The sequence below is a fragment of the Oryzias melastigma genome, linkage group LG9 (genome assembly GCF_002922805.2).
Source record: "Oryzias melastigma strain HK-1 linkage group LG9, ASM292280v2, whole genome shotgun sequence".
NCBI lineage: Eukaryota > Metazoa > Chordata > Actinopteri > Beloniformes > Adrianichthyidae > Oryzias > Oryzias melastigma.
Genome location: NC_050520.1, coordinates 24,967,267 through 24,990,898, shown reverse-complemented (window position 1 = coordinate 24,990,898; position 23,632 = coordinate 24,967,267). Strand labels below are relative to the sequence as shown.

The 23,632-nt window shown below is 39.2% G+C and overlaps 2 protein-coding genes across 4 annotated transcripts; one reads left to right on the top strand and one right to left on the bottom strand.

Annotated features, from left to right (window-relative positions):
• Positions 1 to 7,681: 7,681 nt before the first annotated feature.
• On the top strand, positions 7,682 to 11,772 carry hpdb (4-hydroxyphenylpyruvate dioxygenase b). Its single transcript, XM_024275664.2, has 14 exons — positions 7,682 to 7,813; positions 7,919 to 7,945; positions 8,049 to 8,111; positions 8,344 to 8,448; positions 8,692 to 8,734; positions 8,851 to 8,933; positions 9,025 to 9,114; positions 9,195 to 9,298; positions 9,373 to 9,450; positions 9,826 to 9,988; positions 10,079 to 10,150; positions 10,236 to 10,358; positions 11,098 to 11,214; positions 11,314 to 11,772. The coding sequence occupies exons 1-14, from the start codon at positions 7,811 to 7,813 to the stop codon at positions 11,422 to 11,424; spliced, it is 1,182 nt and encodes a 393-aa protein (XP_024131432.1). The 5' UTR covers positions 7,682 to 7,810; the 3' UTR covers positions 11,425 to 11,772.
• A 28-nt stretch (positions 11,773 to 11,800) lies between these two features.
• On the bottom strand, positions 11,801 to 22,732 carry LOC112148494 (histone-lysine N-methyltransferase SETD1B-A). Of its 3 annotated transcripts, XM_024275661.2 has the most exons (19): positions 22,516 to 22,732; positions 22,396 to 22,450; positions 22,151 to 22,303; positions 21,922 to 22,026; positions 21,572 to 21,842; positions 21,377 to 21,489; positions 19,850 to 20,737; positions 19,091 to 19,759; positions 18,898 to 18,999; positions 18,747 to 18,795; positions 18,450 to 18,667; positions 16,809 to 16,932; positions 16,332 to 16,715; positions 15,236 to 16,144; positions 14,932 to 15,092; positions 14,730 to 14,855; positions 14,344 to 14,463; positions 14,101 to 14,238; positions 11,912 to 12,111 (listed from the first exon to the last, which is right to left on the bottom strand). In XM_024275661.2, the coding sequence occupies exons 3-19, from the start codon at positions 22,286 to 22,288 to the stop codon at positions 11,938 to 11,940; spliced, it is 4,689 nt and encodes a 1,562-aa protein (XP_024131429.1). In that variant the 5' UTR covers positions 22,289 to 22,303; positions 22,396 to 22,450; positions 22,516 to 22,732; the 3' UTR covers positions 11,912 to 11,937. The 3 variants fall into 3 exon arrangements, with proteins under 3 accessions (XP_024131428.1, XP_024131429.1, XP_024131431.1); XM_024275660.1 differs by lacking the exon at positions 22,396 to 22,450 and having other exon boundaries at positions 11,801 to 12,111; positions 22,516 to 22,731; XM_024275663.1 differs by lacking the exon at positions 22,396 to 22,450 and having other exon boundaries at positions 15,236 to 16,141; positions 22,516 to 22,731.
• Positions 22,733 to 23,632: the final 900 nt, after the last annotated feature.

The following is a 23,632-nucleotide window of genomic DNA, read 5'->3' as shown; positions in this document are numbered from 1 at the left end:
TCTAAGCTCCCACTTTTTCATCTTCCTGCTTGTCATATCTGTGAGTCTGGTACACAATGGCTTCAGTGGAGCCCAACAAAGACGAATTGCAGGAGGAAGAAGAGCGGCTGCCTGGAACCAAAGACTGTGTTTATCTTCATGTTTGAGTTTGTAAGTCTCCAGCAACCAGACAGTTCTTTTTCATACTTTGTTACACTATTGAGACAACACAATGAAGACATTTCAAAACTTTCTTTTCTTTTATCAAATTATGAACAGTTTGTATCAAAGCCAAGGAGGGTGGTTTGTAAAGTCTATTCAGGAGCAAAAAAACATGAAAAGAAATGTATTTAACAAACCAAATAAAATTCACATGTTTGACTCAGCAGCATTTTGCAATTTAAATTATTATTTTTTTTTAACTTTCTTTCTCAGTTTCACAGAATAAATTAGAATAAATATTTGACTGATGCACAAAAACTGAGGGAAATACATGCTGCACATTCGTGCTGTTGCAAGATGCAACATTGCTGCATTTTTTTTAAATGCATCCAAGGCTAAATTTAGCTGTTGGGTGCACATATTTTAGCGAGTTATTGTGAAAACTGGAATGGTTACAACTTGGCACAGCAAATATTCTACGTGCAACTATATAAAGCCATAACCCACACTTATATTACATACATGAGTCCAAAGCTGAAAGCATTTTTTAGCCTCCAAACTCTAACCCTTGGAGGGCCATTACAAAACGAAGGATCACAAACTTCAGTTTAATATGGTAATGTTAAGGATTCCATTAATAAGGTTTCAAAGAGCATGAAGTGAATGTTATTTTAAACGTTTTTCTATAGCAGAGGCGACCAAACCTTTTGACTTGAGGGCCATAAGGGGTTCTGAAATTTGATAATCCAATTCACAAGGAAATAAGGAAATAAAAGGGAATCTGGACAGAAACATTATTTCATTTCAATTAACTGTGTGTTATTTGATCCAAACTATTAAAAACATTTAATAATTAACTCTGCTTATAGTCTTATTGCTTTAGAGGAGATTCTAAAATCCTGGTGGGATTTGTTTAACCAACAAAAGGTACATCCAGTTCTGAGATAAGAAACTGTAGAGGATTAGGGCTTACGCTGCACTGATAATCACATGAATCATCTCCAGTCTAGACAACAGAGTAACCAAAACAAGCCAGTAAACTATGGGAGGAAATACTTGAAAAAAACTGTTTCCAAATTTGCCAAAACATTGGAAAAATCCTCAGATCTTTGCATTTGCAACAAGTAAAAATAGTTAGTTTTTTTAAGAATTCTTTGCGTTTTAGTTAATTTCCCACCATCTCTCTTTTCTGTTTGTGTTTCCGTGTCTTTGGTGTTCTTTGTTTGAGTAACTTCCTGTCAGAGTTCTCACCTGGTTTCCGTTAATTACCACAGCTGCTTTCAGTTGTTCTCACAGCGTTTCTTCACCTTGGTTTTAATTGTTCCTCACTGGGATTTTCATGCTGATTCCTGTAGTTTTTTGTTTTGTCTGGGCCCTTTGCAGCTTTTGGCTGTCTCTTTAATGTTATTTGGGATCACACTTTAATAAGATATTCATTAGTCCGAGTTTATCCAATTACTGAATAAAGTTTGTGCTTCCAGAGCTGAAAAAAACAAATGTGTTCTTTTTATGTTTTTACTCACTTCACACGGATTTGCTTTCATTTGAGAATTGTTGTTTCATAAACCTTGGGGGAAAAAGTCAAATTTCTTATCAATGTGAACTTAAAAATACTCAACTTAACATGTCTAATCATGCCACACACAAGAAGCTTGAGAAGTCCCAACACACACCATCTAAGGTCTCCCTCATTATTCTTTCCTGCCTTATGATGGCTAAAATTGCAACCATGTTAGGGCTCCCCTCTGTAATCAGCTTGTCTCAGTAATCTGTCTAGTTGAACCTGAAAGTGGCCCCTTTACTGTAACAGTCCAGACCTTTGAGAACAATGGCAGGCCCCACTGTAGTGTCCACACCAGCCGAGTGTTACAGTGTTGTTTTCATTTTAGGAGGATTAGGAGATCAAATGGATCTCCTTCAACACCACCTGTCAATCACTGCTGTTCGTAGTTTGTCAGGATGCTGTCAACTCCACCTGTCACTGCACTACATATGTTGATCTGCAGCCGTTTCAAAGAGTATTGTCAAGAAAATAAAAACATAGCTGTTTGCGTCAAGTTTTAAGATAATAAAAAAATATTTAACCTAAAACTCAAGTCCAGAAGAATTTTAGGTAGACCTTTAAACATCTTATGAGTCCATTATTTTCACAATATTAATTAATGATCATTTTTAGTTTCTTTTGCCTTTATGAATCAAATGTGCCCTTTAGATCCTTGCTTCAGTTATCGATATTTGTCCAGCTTTCTGCCTCAATACGTTATAGTTTACCATGTTTACTACAACTAAATGCAATTTTTGCTCTTTTGAAATATTTCCTATTAAAGACCCACTCCAGTCGAAATGTTTTTTTGTGTTTTTACATGTTTTTGTGACATTTTTCTGAGGATAAAGGATGTATATGACTAAAATGAAGCCTAAAATTGCATGTCTGAGTATTTCTTTATTCAAATTTTTTGTGAATCAGGAGCAGATGAAGAAATACTTTTTGGGGGAAAGTGTGTTGGTGGGACACAGAAGCTACTATGACAAGCTACAAGCTCGCTGCTGCACTCTATTTTGATCTATCCTCCTGCAGACAATTAGATCCATGAACTTCTTTGTTTTCCTCGTCTGATCTGTCAGTTTACATGCTCTCCAGCTAGCTTACAGCTTATATTAGCTTGGGGTTTTTAGTACTAAGTTCAGAAATTTTGAGTTTCTTGGAAGTGAACATCTCTGCAGATTCAGTCATGGAATTGCTGGGAGAATCAAAAACAAAAACTTTACTCGCTGACTCTGATGAAACACATACCTAAAATTGCAAACACAACAATTGAACATGTGTTTTGTGGACTTTTTTTCTTCAAATCAATTGTCGTGATGTACTCTTGGTTTGATTACTCCCCTAAAATATAATTTCAAGCGATGAATATCTGCAGAATAGATAAGGGCCCGTCTGCCTGCTCCTTACTAATGAGCAATGGTGCTGCTCGTAGACACATCGTTAGGCAAGGGATGCTACTTCCGTAGATGCTTTGGCTTGGCCAGACCTGAATGTGCTGCATGGACCCTCACCCCCTCCGGATATGGCAGCTCAGCGCTCATCATCCATTAGAGACAAAGATCCTCTTCACATCCTTCTCTATCCTGTCCGTTGAGGGAGGCCTGCTTCAAGGCACATGGCTCCTGTGCCTGGTTAGAGGCTAAATACATCTCCTGTTGCTGCTTAACTGCAGTGCCAATTCATCTGCTGGAAGCTCTCAGGTGTTCATAAACAAGGGCCAAAAGAAGTAAATATTTTTTTATGCATTTTGGAGCATTTAATAGCATAATACAAATAAATTTCCCGACTAAAATATGAACATATTTGAAAAAAAAAATAATTTTTTTATTGAGACTCCCTTTCTCTATTTGTCCACTGGAGTGCAGCAACACACCACGATTTAGTTTTTTGTTTTTAATGATCTTCATTCTTATGATTCTTATGATTCTTCATTCTTATGATTTCCAATGTTTCTTCTGTAATCTGTTACATCATAAACACCAGCTTCATTTCTTCAAAACAAAAACCCTGTTTTTTTTGTCTGTAAGTGAATCCGAGGCAGTAATTCATCTTTGCCTGTTGCCAGGGTAACACTGAGGTTATGGTTTGATTGTGCTCACACAAATGATCTCCTGACCTCTGCTGGTCACATTCTATAAACTCCAAAGCACGTTTCCCTGTCAGTGGTTTTAACAGGTGTTGTTATGAGAATTCTCTCTGAGGTTACCACAAGACATGAAGACACAGCTGCTTCACTTAGGGTCCCTCAATAAGCCAAAAGACATTTATTAATAATAAAAAAAACTTTATTTGATTGATTTTTTTCTTCCTGTTCCTTTTTTTGCTGGTCCACTAAAAAAAATAGTTGTAAAAAGTTAAAGCTTACTTTTTTTTTAATCGTATGCCTTTTTATTAATTTATTGCTTTGTAGTTTTAAACTGTTTCTTTGACAATCAGTAGTTAATTTAAAATCCATTTCCAAAATAAATTTAAATTGAGGACAAACTTAATGATTTTTTTACACTAAACACAAACATGTGTAAAAATAAAATGTAAAGAATTCTTCAGGAGAGAATGCTCTTAAAGTGCATTGTTGTATTGAAACCTTATAATCTTCCTCTGATTGTGATGCTTGTAATCGATTTCTAACACTTAGATTATCATTTTTTTTATTATTTGCAAGTTTAATTAGGATTCTAAATTGTCCTTAGGTGGGAATGTGAGTGTGTACCTGACCTGCCTATAGATCCTGGCTTTGAACGACCACAGCTGGGATAGGCTCCAGCAACCATGTAACCCCAAAAGGGATTTATGGGGTCTGGAAATTGGATGGATTGATTGTTTTCCTGTTTATTTTGTCACCAAAATGTAATAATTTGAGTTAAAAACCTGAAAGCAATGCGGACACATAAGGAATCAGTAATACAGTGGGAAAAAACAATAGTTGCAGTGAAACACAGGATACAAAACAAACATTTCTTTTTTGAAATAGTTTATTTATTCCAGTTAGTCTACATTCAACGTCAGATTGATGTTGTTCAACAATAAGACACAGACTAATCATTTTAACAACGATGTATAAAAGATTTATAGTTATTTCTACAGGGTCAGAAATGTGTTTTAGAAACATATATTTATATGTAAATAATATGTAAATCCTTTAATGCAATATAAACATGGAGAAGACATAAAAATGGGTATTTTGAGTCTTAAAACATTTTGTCTGTCTAATTTTGGTTTGTTATAAATTCCCTTTTAAACAATCAGATGAAGTTATTTTGCAGCTTTGGCTTTTGCCTCTGTCCGCTTCCTGCATTGGCACAGTGGGGGGCGTGCTGGGGGTAAAGGGTTGCGGCTCTGCAAAAGCTTTTTCTCTGGTAAGGAGAGCGCACGATCTCGTGGCAGGAGTCTGGAGCTTTGTCCCTTCCAGCTCCCTGTCTCAGATTTGGCGCATTGTCCGCAGATGCTGGGAACAAAGGTTTTAGGAACGATGGTGGTCATGGTCCGGGTCAGAACCTTTCTTCTGTGGCTGGGCAGGGATGAAGCTGTTGCAGGCTTGCGTTTTTCCTCTGGAGCCGTGGTCTGCTGCTGTTTATCCAAACACGTCTGCTGGAAGCGGCTGGTTTGGTTGGCTTTTATTTTACACTCCAAGTCTGTCAGAGCCTGCTTGACGTAGGCCTGCATTTCTTCACGCAGAAGAGAAATCTGAACTTGGAGCTCATCCTTTGAAGTCTTTCTGTTTGCCTCAAGCTTCTCTTCAAAAATTGCACACAAAGCCTCCAAGGTCAAACCTCTGTCACCTTTGCATTTATCCATCAGAGCCTCTGTTACTTCTTCCTCCTCCGCAGTGACATCTTTGCCCTGAGGTTCCCCGTTCTCCAGCAAAATTTCCACTTCTCTGTCTTTGACTTTTTGCACCATCTCCCTGATGCCACTTTGCAATCTGATCTGGTTACGCACCTGCTGGAAAACAGACTGCATCTTCCCTTGTGCCTCCTTTTCTGTTGCACTGCTGCCCTCCGGGGCCTCACCAGAGGCCATGCACCCCTCTTCTTCCCGTTGTTCTCCATTCACCAATATTTCTGGACTTGTTTGAAAGGAGCTCATGTTTGCTCTTTGTCTCCAGCTGCTCTGGTCCCTCAAACTGAGCTACACTCACATGAGGAGTGCTGGCACCCATCCGAGCGCCCTGGGAGCTAGAACTCAGGGGATTTCAACATACAACCTAGTGTGATGTGTCATAACATTTAAAACATTTACTTGGTGATTGCAAACGAGCAAGTCTTACGTATTTGTCATGTACCTAGCTTTTTAAAATGATTTTTCACCTAAAGTGCATTTAGAATTAAGTCAAATTCCTTGCAGATTCTCACACTCTGTAGTCTAGACAGTTTTTCCTTTAGGATCTCATCACAGCTGATGACAGGTTCAGCACATGAACTGCAGCTCATGATTTATACACAAACGTTCCTAAAACTTTCACCTCCCGAGTCGAGTTATGTCATACCTTTACTTGTGTTTAGATGATGCAGCTCCAGCGTGCCACGCTTTCTGTCTGCAGGAGCTGCTTCCAGTGACAACAGCGAGCCACTTGGTAATAACTCGAAAAACAAAGCTCTCTGGGGACCGCCGCAGAGGGAGCACTCGGAGGGGGACAGCACCAAATTCTCACTGGTGATTAGTAAAGCGTTCCCAGAATTCAGAGCTGTGAAAGGATAAATCTGTGGGGAGGATTTTATGTAAAAAGCTCTGCTGTGTTTATAAAAAGAAAGTTAGGAAAAATCTAGAAGTAAAACACATTAACATGATTTTCTTTATTATTTTAATTATTTTATATACTTCAAATTATTGAACATTAAATTTAATATAAGTTCATTTCACATTATTACTGACCACAGGTGTAATTAGATAAAGAGCAAAGAGGGAAAAAATGTAATAAATCAAGTTGAAACCTTTTTTGTCATCCTCTGTTTCAGTGCATGATGGGAAATACCAGTTAAAGGCTTGTTTTTGTGTTGTTGTTACCACTAGTTGCGTGATTGTGGTTTGCATCATTCGGAGTTCAAGGAATTGTGGGGCTTCTGAGCAGCATAAGATCAAACCTTGTTTCATCCTAGCAAATCAAAGGAGTTTATTTGTTGCTTTTAGTTGGAGCAGGTTGAGAAGATTGGAGCAGCAAGAACTAAGAATGCAGCACTTAGGAGTTTGGAAGAAAGAACAGAGCAAACTATATTCTCAGTGCATTACTATAAATTCAGAGAAAATGTGATTGTTTCTTGCATTTTGGAGGCTATTTTTAGTCCATTTCTCTCCTAAACTTGTGTTATATTTGCAGGGAAAACACAAGTTAAAATGTCTCAACGAGAAAGTACGTTATAGAAATAAATGTACCATAATTGTCGAAACTCTAGAGAAACATACAGTGGCATGACCTAGTTACCTGGGGCAGCACACACACGGTTATCTGTTAGTTTAAAACCCCTTACTTGAGCTATGAGGATTTTTTGAAGGTTTATTCCATCACAGGAACCTGATATGAGGAGATTGGGGCATTTCCAGACACGTGAGGGTTCTCTCAGCAGAACTCCAGCGAGCCAATGAGAGTTCAGCTTGAGTGAGCCTCCTCTTGCCACTAAATACTAACATATGAGCCCTAAACATTTCTAGAAAAATGAGGCTGTAACGCCAAACATATGCAGACCAACACGAGTTTTTCAGCCCTTTTTGTAACATCTTTGATTCATTTTTATTAAAATTATATTTATACAAATACTCTACAACCATAATTATGATGTTATGGTTCATACAGCTTGACAAATTGTTGTAAACCCATTTAATTTTTGACAGTGTTTAACCACAACAGTCAGCCTTACTACTCTGAAGGTGAATTAACATATTAAAATACAATGTTTCTGCATTATTGTTGTTCTGTATTCATATAAAACATATTAGTGGTGCACAAAAATGTTTTCCAAGAAGCGGTTGTATAACAGCAAACGTGCTCTGAGCATCGATCCTGTCTCCTCCACCAATGCCAGCTCCTCATTGGTGGGAGTGGATCTTTAAACTTCTCGCTCTGCTTTTAAATCTGAGTGTTGACTGAAGTTTTCTTCCTCACAGCCAGGTTGGACCACTGCTAGCAAGATGGTGAGTTGTTTTTTTTAATCATTTCTGGATGTTTTCTGCCTAATTCATCCCAATTCGCCGTTAAGATGGCCTTATATTTTCTTTGTCTTTTCTGTCTTGATGTAGACAACATACACAGACAAAGGAGAAAAGGTAAACAAGAAGGTTTTATGTTTTTTTTTTTTTTTTACCTTTGGAATACTAAGGCAGCTAAAAAAAGAATTAACCAAAGATCCACTTTTGTTATTGTTTTTAGCACGAGCAGGGCAGGTTCCTCTGCTTTGACCACCTCACTTTCTGGGTTGGAAATGCAAAACAGGTAACACAATGGTGGTAACAAATGGCTCATTTTTCTTGAAGTTTTACTTATGTTCAAATAATTTGAAATGATAAACTCCACTAACCAGCCCTTCATGAACTGCTTAAAAAACAAATCACCAGGAGATGGTGCTACCAGGCAGAAAAATACCTGCTGTTGAGCCACATTTTGGGTAATTGTGTAACTCAGTTACAGATTTTGATGGGATTTTTTTTCCCACTTTGTTCAACAGGCTGCTTCTTATTACTGCAACAAGCTTGGATTTGAGCCCCTGGCTTACCAAGGCTTGGAGACGGGGAGTCGAGAGGTGGTGTCTCATGCAGTCAAACAAGGCAAGGTAAAGAGCTGCACCACCACATCTGTAGGACATTGAATGCTTTCAAAGTAAAGAAACACGGGTGTCAGAGCAGCAAAACAAGTGATTAAAAAATGATATTTAAATGCATTAAAAGCACTTTGTTTGGTTTGATCTGATTATAAAGCCTTTTCATCTCATTACGAGTTAAAAACAGCAATGAGCAACTGTATGAAACTTAAGTGTGAATCTAGAAAAAAGGCATGACTGTTTTTGTTTCTGCAGATCATCTATGTCTTCTCTTCCGCCCTTAATCCTGGAAACAAAGGTAAAACATGGTGATGTGGAACAAAAATGAATGTAATGAGGTCATCTGTGGGTCAGAAATTGCCACAGAGTAAGTTATTTTAGTGATTGGGATGACTTCTGAGTGTCTTTTCTCAGAGATGGGGGATCACATGGTGAAGCATGGAGATGGAGTGAAGGATATCGCATTTACAGTGGAGGACTGTGACTTTCTGGTTCAGGTGAGGAGGTTTTTTTTTTTTTTTTTTTATATCTGTATGCGTATTGTTATTTTATTTTGTTTTTTTTTTTTACTGAAATGGAACAACACAGAAAGCCAGAGAGAGAGGAGCATCTGTTATAAAAGAGCCACACACTCTGGAGGACAAAAAGGGAAAAGTCAGAATGGCTGTGCTTCAGACTGTAAGAATTTATACAAATCTTTTCATTTTTTAGTGATTTAATTAAATAGTTTTAAGCAATCTTGTTTTTGAATGGTGTAGTATGGAGACACCACTCACACATTTGTGGAAAGAACCGGATACAAAGGTCTGTTTCTGCCTGGTTTTCACCCTCCTCTGTTCCTGGACCCTTTACTCTCTAAACTGTAAGTACATTTAGTGTTTCATATTTCCAATTATATCTAATTTTAGTGAATTCTAATCCAAAATTTGAATTCAGACCGAGTGGAAAACTGGACTTTATTGATCACGTCGTGGGAAACCAGCCAGATGATGAGATGGTTCCAGTTGTGGATTGGTAATAAACCTCAGAATTTGTGTAATAGTAATCCCTCCCTCTATCATATGTGGGTTTGAAGGCTGAGAGAGATCCGATTACCAGAATCAGCATGACTTTGCAGCTTTGGAGGTTCAGTGGTTCTGCACATCTGGATCTTATTTTCACCCCATGATACTAAAGAGGTGAAACAAGGCAGTTCTACTAAAAACCAAGCTCATTGGGTAATCTAGAAAAGAGGGGAGTAGCAAGATCAGATTTTTTTTTGTTAAGGCTGAAAACCATAGGATAAAAAATCCCATCATTCTTAAAACTATAGTAGGCAATCCACATATATTTGTCAGTTGTTTTGAGAGGATTTTATGGGTGACTCTTATGTTGTTTTTGGATCAAAAGGTATCAGAAAACTCTTCTGTTTCACCGCTTCTGGTCGGTGGACGACAAGCAGCTCCAGACAGAGTTCAGCGCCCTGCGCTCCATTGTGGTGGCGAACTATGAGGAGACCGTGAAGATGCCCATCAATGAGCCTGCCATGGGCAAGAGAAAGTCTCAGATACAGGCAAGTGCTTTTAAGTGTGATCTGATTAAACCCACAACTAAGGCAGACAAACCCAGGCAGAGGACTAAAAGACTTTTTGCTGACTTACAGGAGTACGTTGATTACTATGGAGGACCAGGAGTGCAACACATTGCCATGAACACGTCTGATATCATCACTTCAGTGAGTATCTATAAGAATATTTTCAGTTTTTTATAAGAGGAGACATTTGTATTGCTTAAGAAAACAATTTTTACCAACACCGCAGATTCGTAACCTGAAGGAGCGTGGGATGGAGTTCATGTCAGTGCCAGACACCTACTATGAGCAGCTGAGGGAGAACCTGAAACACTCAAAGGTCAAAATCTCAGAGGACCTGGACGTGCTGCAGGTTAGAACAGTGACCGTGTTTGATACAAGTGTGGGGTTTCATAAAGAAGTTGATTCATGCTTTAAAGAAGCAATTTTGATGATAGTTCTCCAAAACAGAAGGACTAGAACAGGAGTTTCTCTTTTACCTCTCCAGTGACTCTCTGGCTCAGGAAAAACCAAAACAAAACCAAAAGAACCAGTAACTTTCAAAAGTTACTTAGTGAATATTTGCGGCTGAGGTGCTTGTAGAACTCCCCTGATGACATTACAACAACTCAATGGGCCTTTTGTGCTCTACTATTACTCTATTGGTTTTACACAGATTTAAAATAGTATTAAAATGTATATTTTTTTTATGTTATTTCTATTAAGCAAAAACAGGTTAACAGCAGTAGTAAGTAGAGAAAAGGTTGACAGCCTACCCAAGTAGCCCTAAGAAACAAGAAGAGAAAATGCCGTTGGGTAGGACGATCCTATGTGGAAAATGAAGTCTTTTATTTTGAAAGAAAGTGATATTACCCTCTGTCAAAACAATTTGCTTTTTTAAAAATAAATTCCTGGTTTTATTCATGCAAAAAAAAAAGAAATATGATTTATATAAAAATGAACAGCTTTTTAAAAGAGTGAAATACGACTTCGCTTTTGATCCGTGAGAAACATGCCCAAATGGCTCTTTCAGTATAAAAGCTTGCAGACTCCTCGACAAGAAGTTCTTCAGTTATTCCAAAATTGACAACCATTCTCCTGTGACCTTCCAGGAACTAAAGATCTTGGTCGACTACGATGACAACGGATATTTACTCCAGATCTTCACCAAGCCAGTGCAGGATCGTCCAACTGTGTTCTTGGAAGTCATTCAGAGACACAATCACCAGGTGCAATCACCAAATAGAAAACATTTTGCTACATCAACATCAATATCTTTTCTATTTCAAGGCTTTACTTTCTTTCTTCACACTCATTTCCCATTACAGGGCTTTGGAGCAGGAAACTTCAAGTCTCTTTTTGAAGCCATCGAAGCCGACCAGCAAGCTCGAGGAAATCTGACGGTCCTCACGCCCAACGGAGTCTCAAAGAACATGTGAATTCATGAAGATCCTCACCTTTCAGCTGTGAAAACTCAACATTTCACTAAAAAAAGCTCCAGGGTAGCTCAGAATGACATGTTTATGTGCTCAGAATCAACATTACACTCCATGAACAGGCAATGCAGTTTGTACAAAGGATTGTATTCTCTTCTGTTTGCTATCTTTACATTATTAACTTCATGCCATTACTGAAAAACAGCTTGTAACTCTTGAACATGTAGTATCAAAAAGATTACTGTAAGCTTAACTTAAGCAAACCACGACTGCAGCTCTCATGAATGAAAACAATACATTTTTCCTGTGGACATTCCCTCCTTATGAAATAAAAACTTGTTCTTCATTTAACCACATGTGCAATAACTGTTTCATAACATACACGTGAAGGTTTTTATTGGCGTTCTATCGAAACTTACCTGATCAACACATTATAACTGATAGGAAGAGAAGTGCAGCTTGTGCTCCTGCAGCAAGAGTTTATTACTGTAAAAGTCAGGATTATTTTAACAAAAGTTAGTTCAGAGATCCTCTGCAGTTTTCCGCTCCACACAAACATGGTATTTTTGTGTCCTCGATGGGGAACTTGTAGTTGTACGTAATCTCCTCGTTGATGCTTATTGGCTGTCGGGAGTAAATCACTATCTTCTTCTGAGATTCCACAGAGATGACCTTTGCGTAACAGTTTGGCTGTAAGACAAAAAAAATCTTTTTACTCATCAGAAATATGCTCTTCAGAGCCGGGGATGTTCATTCCAGACATACACTGCCTTCAATTAGCAAGTTTAAATGAGAAAAAAAGTTGAGTCATGAATAAACCACAATTGAGTATCAGGGCCACCTTGAAAGAAAAGAAAAATTATTTAATATACAAGAATAAAGTCGTAAAACTATGAAAAGAAGTTGTAATTTTACAAAATCACGAGGGAAAATAAACAAATAATTTTAAGATAATAAACTTGAAAAAATTATGAGGAAATAGTCGCAATTTTACAAGGAAAAAGACATATTTTTTCCGAAAATAAAGTTGGTAGCATTGACCATATAAATTACATGCCAACTAAATCCATCAATGATGACACCTTAAGGCTTTAGTTTATCATATGAAGCTATGTGCCATAATGCGTTTGGACCTCTGCAACTATACTACTGGGAAATTCCCTCCTTGTGGGTCAAGAATCTTCATCTGAACAGGTTTAGTTTCCTGCGAATTCTTTTCACTGCCCTTATAAACAAAAAGTGACTCACTAAAAGACTCAGTATTTCCTTATTTGTGAAACCATAACTGCTTATAATGCACTCTATGTCTCATAATGAATCACAATATTGATTCTATTTGATTTTTTTTGCTTTGTTTTTATACATATATACATCTACGTGAAAAGACTTTTGTCTCATAAATTTATGATTACAATTTTTGGAAATTCTCAATGTATAACTCATGAGATATAAGTTTATTATTGTAAAATATTGATTTTTTTACTAATACTTCTAGGAGTTTATTCTCAAAAAATGTTGACTTTTTGTCTCTTAATTTTACAACTTTATTCTTGTAAATGTTTGACTTTATTCTCATATATTTATTTATTGTTTTTTTTATTTTTATAGCAGCCCAAAAAATCAGTTGAGATAAACAGACAACTATCCATCCATCCATCCATTTTCTTGACCGCGTCATCCCGTTCGGGGTCGCGGGGTGCCGGAGCCTATCCCGGCTACTGAAGGGTGAAGGTGGGGTACACCCTGGACAGGTCGCCAGTCTGTCACAGGGCCTCAATCACACACACATTCACTCTCACATTCACACCTAGGGTCAATTTAGAGTCACCAATGAACCTATGAAGCATGTTTTTGGACGGTGGGAGGAAGCCGGAGTCCCCGGTGAAAACCCACGCATGCACGGGGAGAACATGCAAACTCCACACAGAAAGGTCCCAGCCGGGATTCGAACCGGGGCCTTCTCGCTGTGAGGCGAGAGCGCTAACCACTGCGCCACCGTGCAGCCCTAAACAGACAACTACAGGGAGTAAAATCTGACAAATAACACATTGAAAAACTAAAGCAACAAGTGCACAATTATAGGGCTGCAATGGATCACAAAATTCATGTCACAGTTTTAGAGTCAGTTTGGATAAATTTTGAGATGAATCCGGGGCACATGTTTGCACCAAATCATAGCCAGGGATCCACAAGGAACATGGATCAGCTATAATGCGCTGCACCTCTAATACCGTTTTCAGATACCTGATCCATCCATCCATCTTCTTGACCGCTTCTTCCCTTTCGGGGTCGCGGGGCGCCGGAGCCTATCCCGGCTACTGAAGGGCGAAGCCGGGGTACACCCTGGACAGGTCGCCAGTCTGTCACAGGGCCTCAATCACACACACATCCACTCTCACATTCACACCTAGGGGCAATTTAGAGTCACCAATGAACCTATGAAGCATGTTTTTGGACGGTGGGAGGAAGCCGAAGTCCCCGGTGAAAAACCACGCATGCACGGGGAGAACATGCAAACTCCACACAGAAAGGTCCCAGCCGGGATTCGAACCGGGGCCTTCTCGCTGTGAGGCGAGAGCGCTAACCACTGCGACACCGTGCAGCCCAGATACCTGATCATTGTTATTATTATAATGTGATGTATATTATCATATTACTATATAAACATCTCATACTCACATTACAGCTGTGGTTGATAAATCTGGCTAAGTTCCCACATTTGGTGGCATCTATAATAGTATCCTGGTCAATACGAAACAAATAGCTGCCTCCGATGCCCTCCTCCTCATATCTCTGCTCCCTCCTGTCAGCGATGACCTGGTGGGACCCAAACCAAGTGAAATATGAAAAAATATTTTTTTTTAAAATAGACGAAATGATCTTTAAGGTTTTGGTTAGGGATGACATCAACTGTCTCTTTACCTGTCGGATGGTTTCCCCTACATACTCAATCACCATTTCGTCTGCGGCTATAGGCTCCATAGCAAACAGGCCCCAGTCGTGGATGTGGCTCCTGCCAAAGCGAATTCTCTTTTTTCGGTACTGAGGAGATTTAAGTCACAGAGAAACATATTTCAGAAAAAATTATTAAGCACAAAAATTGTTAAGAAACGGTATTTCTTTATGGCTTGTGAATTAAATTACAAAAAACTCATTTAACTATAAATCTTTATCATAAATATTTATTTTTTTCATACACAAGTAAAATCTAAAAATAGTTTACCAAATCTTTTGTTTGTCAAAATAAAAGTTTAAAGCCTCAAAAGTTCATATATTGAGGTCTTTTTTCAATCCAACGCTTTGCTCACTTTTAGCTGGTTGAACCGGATCAAGTCGCTGTCGCAGCTGAAAGAGGACAGCAGGCGGCGCTGTTCAGACCTAAAGTCTGAGCCCGATCTCAGCGAGGAGGGATGCTGGGGTGGAACAGATGCTCCCTGGTGCAAAGAGGTTGTGAGTGAACAAAACAAACTCAGACCTGTCAGCAAACTCTCCTCCTTTCCTCGTGAATACCTGAGCGGTTGCAGAGGGAAGGTATGTGCTCAGCTTTGAGTTGGACAAGTTCTTCATCTTCTCCTTCCTGCTGATTTTGTAGAACCCTTCACTGCGAGCAGAACCGCTTCTGTGAACCGGCAACCAACACTGATGCTCTTTGCTCCTCTCAGAATGAGTCGGTGAGCAGCAGTTAAGAAAGACAATCACATAGAGCTGCTCATATCAAATAGAATCTAAATACTTTACTTTATCAAACTTCAATTAAAATGAACATTTAAATAACACCTAAAATAGTTTGTTATAACTTCAGTGAAAAGGATATTGGGGTGAGAAATCCACTTCCCGAGCCACTCTGCACCGTTATTTTCCTCCTTCAGCTTTTCATAAGAGGCCTGTAGAAACCTCGCATCTTCTTCATCCAGACCACGCTTCCAAAAGCTGTGAAAAATTTTCCACTCTTCATAAAGCGAGCGCCACCTGTGAGTCCACCCGAGTCGTTTTTGCTGCTCCCGCTTTTTCCTTTTCGTCTTCTTCCACAGTGTCTGTTTTCCTGAAGGTGCCTCCTGGTTCAGAACACTGGGCATGTTTTCAAGTCCCTGCAGAGGTTTTGGTCTGGTCCAGTCGTCGGTGTCAGACAAAGGTTCTGCGAGGCTGCACGGAGAGGACATTGCAATGGGAGATATTCTTAGAGGGTTAGGATGCAGTGGGGGTGACGCTTGTGTTTTCCTCTCGTGGGCTCTTAGGGGTAAAACAATGTCTCTTCCAGGTGTTTTTGGAGGGGTTATGTATGGGTTACATGACAGCGGTAGAACATCTGATGGGTTATGAAGAGCTGCATCTGTAGTTATGTCTTCTGCCACTCCTCTGCCAGGTGTTGCTGGAGCTCCTACCCTTACACTTCCCTCCTCCTCCCCATTAGTTTTAGGCATTTCGTCATCTGAATCGCATGAATCCGATGGGGAATCAACTTGAGCTGCTCCAAGCTCACAGTTTGCTGACAGGACTTCGTTGATGTCATCCGATTCTGCAATTTCCATGTCAGCCAGGACCCCCCTGCCTGGTGTCGGGGGCAGCTCCACTTCCTCCACAATCAGAGTTGCTGCTCTGTTTTTGACCAGAATATCAAGATCAGCCTCTACTAAGCAGCCAGTGGGAGTTAGAGGCCTCACAGGGTCAAACTCTTCCATCCAATCAGGGCTCCTCATGTCCACATCAGGTCCAGGCTCTTCTGCTACACAGATGTCAAAGTAAAATAACATTAAAAAAATAATTTATTTATTTACAAAGCAATTTGAATTATTTAGTGTTTTCAACAACAAAATCTCCAAATGGTAAATTTAAGAAATTAAAAGAAAGTGTTATTTTCTCTTGGCTCAATCTAGCCACCTCTAATAAGGAAAAACATCCTGGAAATTTACCTGCAAGTCCCACGGGTGACATGTGGTATACATTCTGTGTTTCACTCGACTGAAGCGACGTCATGGCATCCAAAGTGCAGAAGTCCAGCTGACAGGATGCATGGTTCTCCTCTGTTTGCTCGCACATATTTAGCCAGTTCTGCAGGTCCAGATCCATCTGGGAGCCTGGAGTTAATGGGGTTGAAGGGGTCGCTGGAGGCTCGGTCTCATCCGAGTCTTCATCTGACGATATCACAATGCACTCTTCACACTCGTCCTCCTTGTTTCCTTCACTGGTGGTGCTCAAGTCAGAGGGGAAGTCCTCAAAGCTTTGTGATGAGAACGATCGGGAGCAGTCTGAGCAACACTCACTCTCCTCTGAGGAACTGCTTTCTGGGAACGTTTCTGTAACGGATAAAATAACACGTGAAAATTAGAATTAAACAAATCAATAATTGGTGGTGTTCAGGTTAGAAACTGGGGGACCTTTAAACAAACCTTTGTCTAGGCAGTGTTCTCTGTCAGCTGATTGAAACGTAGCATCTGTGTTGTCTGTCTCTTCTTCTGTCTCGGTTTCTTCACTGTGTTGATCTCCAGCGGAATCACCATCTACATTACTGTCCTAATAAAAGTATAGACAAAATTAGGGGTGTCCAATTATTGCATTAATTATTAACTACAAACAAATTAGCGCATTATTTTTTTGAAAGCGTTCTCATTTTTAATTGATGTCAATTATATAAGAGATATTTTGCAATGAGGAATCCATTATATTTAATTTAATGATGTGGTACAGGCCTTATTTCTGATATGGACACCTCATGGAAGCAAAGAATAAACACATATTGAATCAATTTTAGTACTTTAGTCTTGTTATATTTTTAAGGATAAATTGGTTTTTACAAAGAGTGGACTACAGGTGCAATGCGTTGTCATGGTAACGGCTACAACGCCTACACTGACCTCGCTCTGCTCTCCCTCTTTCCACTCTAAGAAAAGTGATAAGTTGCTGATTGTCATGATAAGTAAAACAAAGCAGCATTTCAGCGGGAAATTTGACCTTTTCCCTCGTGTCTCATCTCCTCCTTCATTTTTGATTCTATTCTCTCTTTATATTCAGAAGCATCCCAGTCTTCAAAATGATCAAATTCACCACACAGGTTAAAGGAAACTTTAAAATAATTTGTCTTTATTTGCTGTTGTGATAAACTGTGGAACAGGAAATGCCCATTTGTATTATTGTATTAAAGTTCCCCTACGACAATTTTTTAATATAAAATAAAATGTTTCTAGTAGTGTTTTAACTATGATTATGATGTTTTTAACCAAAATCCCACAACCTAAATGTCTTAAAAAGCCATTTTTCATGTTGATTTGAAGCCTCTGTTTTCAAAATCTCCTCGAAGGGGGCGTGGCTTTTGGAACTGAGCTGAGCAGCCCCGCCCCTGTCAGCTCAGATGAGGAAGTGAAGAGCTTTGTGGACCGATCTTACTCCAAAAGCCTGATTCTTTCTGCAGTGACGGCTGATTTGATCATAGAAATGTGAACGGCGGCTCATTTGACTTCAGTCAGTGGGAGGATGCCATCTTCTCTTCACCGGCACCTGAGCTAGTGACGCCATCGGGGCCAGATGAGGGTTTTTGCGCATGTGCAGTTTGGCTGTTGTGACGTAAAAATGGCTCATTTATTCACACATACATGTTAAAAACTAAAAAAAAAACGTGATTTTTATTGGAGGGGGACTTTAATCAGAAGTTTGTGGTCAATATTTTTTGGATTACTTAAATATGTGTTAAATCAGAGTAATCTGGACCTGATGCACATATATTTTATTTCTCAATTGCTTGAGATTGAAAAAAATCTCCTTGGTGGTGTTAAGGTAAAGGTTAAAAGTCTTATAATAAGAAATCTTCATAAAGCCACTTTTTTAGTTGTATTTTGATATTTTACTGTGTCACAATGTCACAAATTTAAATGAATAAACCCCCAAAAATTGGTTTTTCACAGTAATTAGATTAGTTAGTTAGATTAAAAATAGATTAATTATTATTATAGGCCATAATAAATTAATTGAACAAAAAAATTATAGCACAAGACAAAATCACACAAGATACCACTTCACTGTATTTTTTAATTTACCTTTAAGGTGTTTTCCAAATACTGAAGATTATCAGAAACTGGAATAACAGCCTCTACTGGGTTGGACATTTGAGCGTCATCTTCAGCTCTTTCTTCTCTCTTGTCTTCCTCACCATCAGCATCCTCATCACTGCTATCAAGGCCCAGAGGTCTCGCATGTCTGCGCTTGGCTTTCGGAGATGTTGATCCCACTTGATCCTTCTGTTTCACACTGGAATCTATTACAAACAATAACACGATTACACAGCTTATACAAAAAAAAATACATTTTTTTTACTATAAAACAAAAGTACTTACTAGAAGTTCTAGAAGACTCTTGTATATCCTCTAGTTGTTTCCTTTTCACCTGCACAAAGGTAAAGTTGTGCTCACAACACTGCACTTTGCATCAATCAGCAGTTCAAGGTGTGTGTATTTAATATAATACTAAGCCAATCAATCACTGTACCCTAAATGATGGTAATGGTGGTTTTTTGCCCTTCTCCGTAATGCGATTGAGAGGATCGTTTTCTTTCAAGCAAGTTCCCTTTTTCAAAGGAGAAACTTGAATCTGAGTAATAGAATAAAAATGTGTTTTCAACAAACAAGGAAAGAAATTTCAGTGTTTTCAGCAAGCACACTGCGAGAGGGAAAACACCAACCTTTAATTTCTCCTCCTGACCTTCCCACCAGTCCTCAAAAGCCTTGAAAGCAACTCCTTCAATCATTCGGCGTACAATGTCCTTCCTAATGATCGATCTCAGCTCGTCCGCGAGGACTTCCAAAACTTTTTCAGCTGTAACTTTATGAGAGTGTTCGTGTGCAGGAGGATAACCGGGCGGCGGCACAAAGGGATTTATCCTGGGAAAAGGTGGAGCGAGCCAAGGTGGCTGAATGAGCGAGAAAGGTGCACTTCCCTGACCAGAGGAGGCTACAGGTTGTGCGTGTAAAGGGCCTTTGTGTACGGGGGGCGGTATGGGAGGTGGCAGCATTAAAGGTGGAGGAGGCAGAAAAAAAGCTGGTGGGGGTGGGATAGAGAGGGGAGGCAGACGTGAGACATCCTGGTGAGGTATCCAGTCTGGTGGTGGGATGGGGATTGTGCCGTCTGGAAGACGAGGTGGGATCGGTGGAAGAGAAGATGGAGGAGGAAGCAGGGGAATAAAGAAAGGAGTTTCAGGAGGACCTAGAGAAGGAGGTGCAGGGGGGATGTTAGGAGTGATGCCACTTAAGGAAGAACTGCATAGAGATGCAGCTACAGAGGCAGTGTTTGTTGTAGCTCCAGACTGTCCTTTGTTTGGCTGCTTTGTATTTTGGTTTGCAGTAAGGTGCATCTGAAAAAAAAATGAATATAAATCTGTTACTAATTTGATATTGGAAACAACACAGTCATATGCCGTACAGGTGAGATGTAGTAAAATTACCTGAGATGTCTCTTCAGCTTTGCCACCATTTATGTAAACCCTTCTTTCACAAGGAGTCGTTTTTGATGGACATTGGGAGGTTTCTTCAGGTAAAGATTGCTCCTGATCACTTTCACTAAGTGATGTTGGACTGACATCCACAATGTAGGAATGGTGCGGGCTGTTTAGGAAAGATCCACAAGGGGATAGGGCAAAAAGATCATCAGAAGCTGGGCTGTCCCGGGAGTTTTCATAGGGTTCTAAAGTGTTTTTATGAAAGCCAGACGGGATCTCACTATTAGTCAACAAACTTTCAATGCGAGAGTCCAAACTCTCTAGTTGTGGTTGGTGAGTTTGCTGCTCATCTGAGACATTAATGGTCAAGATGCTGAAAGAGTTGGCTGTCTGAGGTGAATCCTTGGAGTCAATCAAGCCTGCGGACCCTTGTAATGGGGAAGCAATAGAACTGGAAGACTCTTCATGGGTGGATAATTTTGCAGTCTGACTCCACACTCCAGGCTGCTGGACGTTCTTTCGTTTTTCTAACAGGGAGTCGGGAAGACATCGCTGCCAAAGTTTCGAGTTAAAATGTGAAACTTGTCTGGACCTTTTGCGGTTCCTCTCGGGCTTACGAAGACAAAGCTCTTGCCTCAGGGATTTGCAAACACTGTAGGTGGACGGCTCCCCCTGGAGGATCGGAGTCGCTTGAAGACTAGAGTAGCAGGAATCCTGGGAGAGAGGAGTGGCAGACAAGCAGGGAGTGCGGGGGGTTCCCTGAGATTGGGGTGTGTACCCAAAGCTACAAGGTGTATCCTGACAAATACTGAAGTATGCTGTGTCCAGAGAGAGGGGTGTTTGGATGCTGGCAGGACTGGAGAACGCCCCCTGATGCTGAGCAGATGTACTGTCCTGAAAAAAAAAAATCAATGACAAAATGAGAGGAAGAATCCAAGTATAATCAGAACATCCCTCTTTTTTTTGTTTGGGGGTTAAATGAGAAAATATTAGTTAAAAGTCTCACTCCAATCATCTTTTGATCTGTTGTAAAAGTATTCTCAGTGGTCTTTTTAATTATGCCGTTTTTAGGCAAAATTTTAAAAAATCTGTTATTTTCTGGGTCTGCAGTAGTAGTCTCTGAGTTGTGGGCGGGACTGTTGGCATGGAAGTAAGCCTGCGCTGATATCCCATCATCCCTTTGTTTACATCCTCGCTAATATTAGCAGTGCAATGAAAATGGCGAGCAATATCAGAGCTATCCAGCCGTACAGTTTTGAGCCAGATCCCAACTCAGATGAGGAAAACAAAGATGTTAATGTGTCTATTAGTCTGGAAGTGGATGCATCAGAATGGAGTGGAGCTGGGAGACTTTGGCCCGCCCATTTTACTTGCTGGGTCACAAAAGAGATCTTAAATTGCATTTAATTAATCTGCTTATGATTAATCTGGATTTGAATTAAGAAATACTACAAAACTATTTTTTTATGAAAAAGATGCTACAAGAACATGTAAAAAACCCAAATTTAATTGGAAATAGCTTTAAATGTTTACCAGCAAGCTGTCGACTAAGCTTCGAAGAGCCTGCTCACTGCTTCCCACTGGTAACGTCCTGGGAGTGTACAGGCCACTGAGAAGAAGCTGAAGATATCTTGACCGATTTTCACCTGAAGGATTGAACATTAACATAAATCCAGCATTTATATAATCCATGTATTAATTCAGTTGATAAAACCCAACTGTTTGTACCTTTCGGATCAATCTCCACGTGAATAATATTTCCCATCACAGACGTTTGATGAAGGTGCTTCACGGCCTCTTTTGCCGCCTTCACCGTGTCAAACTCTACTTTTGCAAGCCCTAAATGTTTCTTAGTATTTGGATGGTAACATATTTCCACTTCTTCTATGCTCCCATATTTTTCACAAATCTGACGCAAAAACGTCGCATTCACGTTGTCATTGAGTCTGGAGAATGTTATTTCTCTGGGAGGAACAGGTCCAATGTACCATTCATCAATCTGGAAGGCAAAAAACGCTATTTACTGTTATTATATGTAATTAGAGTTTAAAAACAATTAAAATACTTAAAGAATTCACCTTAAATTTGGCAATTGAAAGGTCAGACTTTGTGTTTTTGCTCCACAAGCGGCACACGCGGGGATCTTTGAGGGTGCTGATGGGAAATAATCCTATATCCTCCACCTGGGAAGAAGTTACAGCACAGTTATAATTAAATTGGGTGTTTTATACAGTTATAATCACATTTCAGGAAGTACATGAACTATTTTAAAGGGGAAAAAGATACTAAAATAAAATAAATACTCACGGGAATGTTGAAAAACTGTCCATCAAAGCGATACACCTTGTATAATCCTTTTGTAAGCGCGGGATCAATCATCAGCTTACAACTTTTCCAGTTCTGAGGCGGCGTGTCTCTCTCTTCATTCTGCTTACTGCTTTCCATTACATTTATTAAAACCTGGAAATGTAAACAAATAACACTCATTTTGCAATGTGCTAAATGTAGCCTGAAGCTAGCAGAAAATAGTCCTCCGTGATCGGTTAACACACCCGAACAGGTGATGGAGGAGAGCATCACCTGTGTCCTCACCTCACAGCTGGCAACCTTAAAACACAGTTTCTAGACTAAATCTCTCTTGTTTCTACATGAAAACTTCTAATATGGCTTACCTGGACCGAAATATTCTTTGAAGCGACAACATTGTTGCAATGCTGGAGTTTTACGGTGTTATTTTGTCACGCTTCGTAGCTCAGGTCGGATAACGGATCCATCCGCCACTAGGCAGAGACAGAAAGTAGGTCGTTCAAACTGCGGAGGAACATCAGAAATCTCGGCACAGTTGATAGTTATTAGGCAGATAGTGGAATTCGGATTAGTTAACAGTGTACAAAAATAAAACGTTTTTGTTTGTTTTTGATTTATTGAATGACTCAATAAAAAACAAACTTCTAAAAATGCAATATAAGTTTAACTTTTTATGTATAAAAACGTATATAAACTTATATAAAAACAGATAAGTCAGGGGTCTGCAACCTTTAACACTGAAAGAGTCATTTGGTCCCGTTTCTTACAGATCAAAACCCAGCGAGAGCCGGAAGGTCCCATGTTATTGTTTAGAAAAATATTCCATATTTTTTTGTGATCCTTAAAAATGATTTTTAAAATGTAGATTTGAAATATTACATTGTTTATTTATAACAGTGCCTGGATGCTTCTATAACAGATCCTGCGGCAGCAGCAAATTAATTTCAAAATAAAATGCCAGACAACCAAACATGCTGCTTCTTATCATTAGGATTTTGGTGTACCACAATTATTTTTCTCATTTTACTTTAAAATATAAACAACATTGAAGTATAATCCAATTATTCAAAAAAGGAAATGCTCAAAATATTAAATATAAACAGATCTTTTTATTCTCGTTTTTTAAGATGTGAGGCACAAAACATTTAATACTAGATCATTTTAAATTGTTTTAAACTGCATTTAGAACTTTAACCATTTTTAAGTAATTTACCAAAATATGACCGCAGTGGGTCTTTAAATTGACGTCAACTTAGATGCAGCTCTCTGTAGCATAGAAGTGATGAAGAATCATTCCTCACTGGTGTTCAGTAAAGCATCTTTTGGGACCTCACAGATTAAATTTCGTTTACCTCCACAAATAATGTCATGCCAGGAGTGAAGATTGACTTATTGCAAGAGTTTGACCGTAATCGCCTTTTTCTCCTGAATACTGTTATTAATTTCACCGGAATTATTGTGAATAACAATTGACATTCCATA

Excerpts from the sequence above, each read along its gene's own strand:
- hpdb (XM_024275664.2), top strand. Across the intron at positions 9,115-9,194 it reads GAATGGCTGTGCTTCAGACT|TATGGAGACACCACTCACAC; the intron begins GTAAGAATTTAT and ends TGAATGGTGTAG. Across the intron at positions 10,359-11,097 it reads AGGACCTGGACGTGCTGCAG|GAACTAAAGATCTTGGTCGA; the intron begins GTTAGAACAGTG and ends GTGACCTTCCAG.
- LOC112148494 (XM_024275661.2), bottom strand. The coding sequence starts at position 22,288 with ATGGAAAGCAGTAAGCAGAATGAAGAGAGAGACACGCCGCCTCAGAAC. Across the intron at positions 19,760-19,849 it reads AAGCTGAAGAGACATCTCAG|ATGCACCTTACTGCAAACCA; the intron begins GTAATTTTACTA and ends TTTTTTTTTCAG. Across the intron at positions 12,112-14,100 it reads TTATCAACCACAGCTGTAAT|CCAAACTGTTACGCAAAGGT; the intron begins GTGAGTATGAGA and ends TTTGTCTTACAG.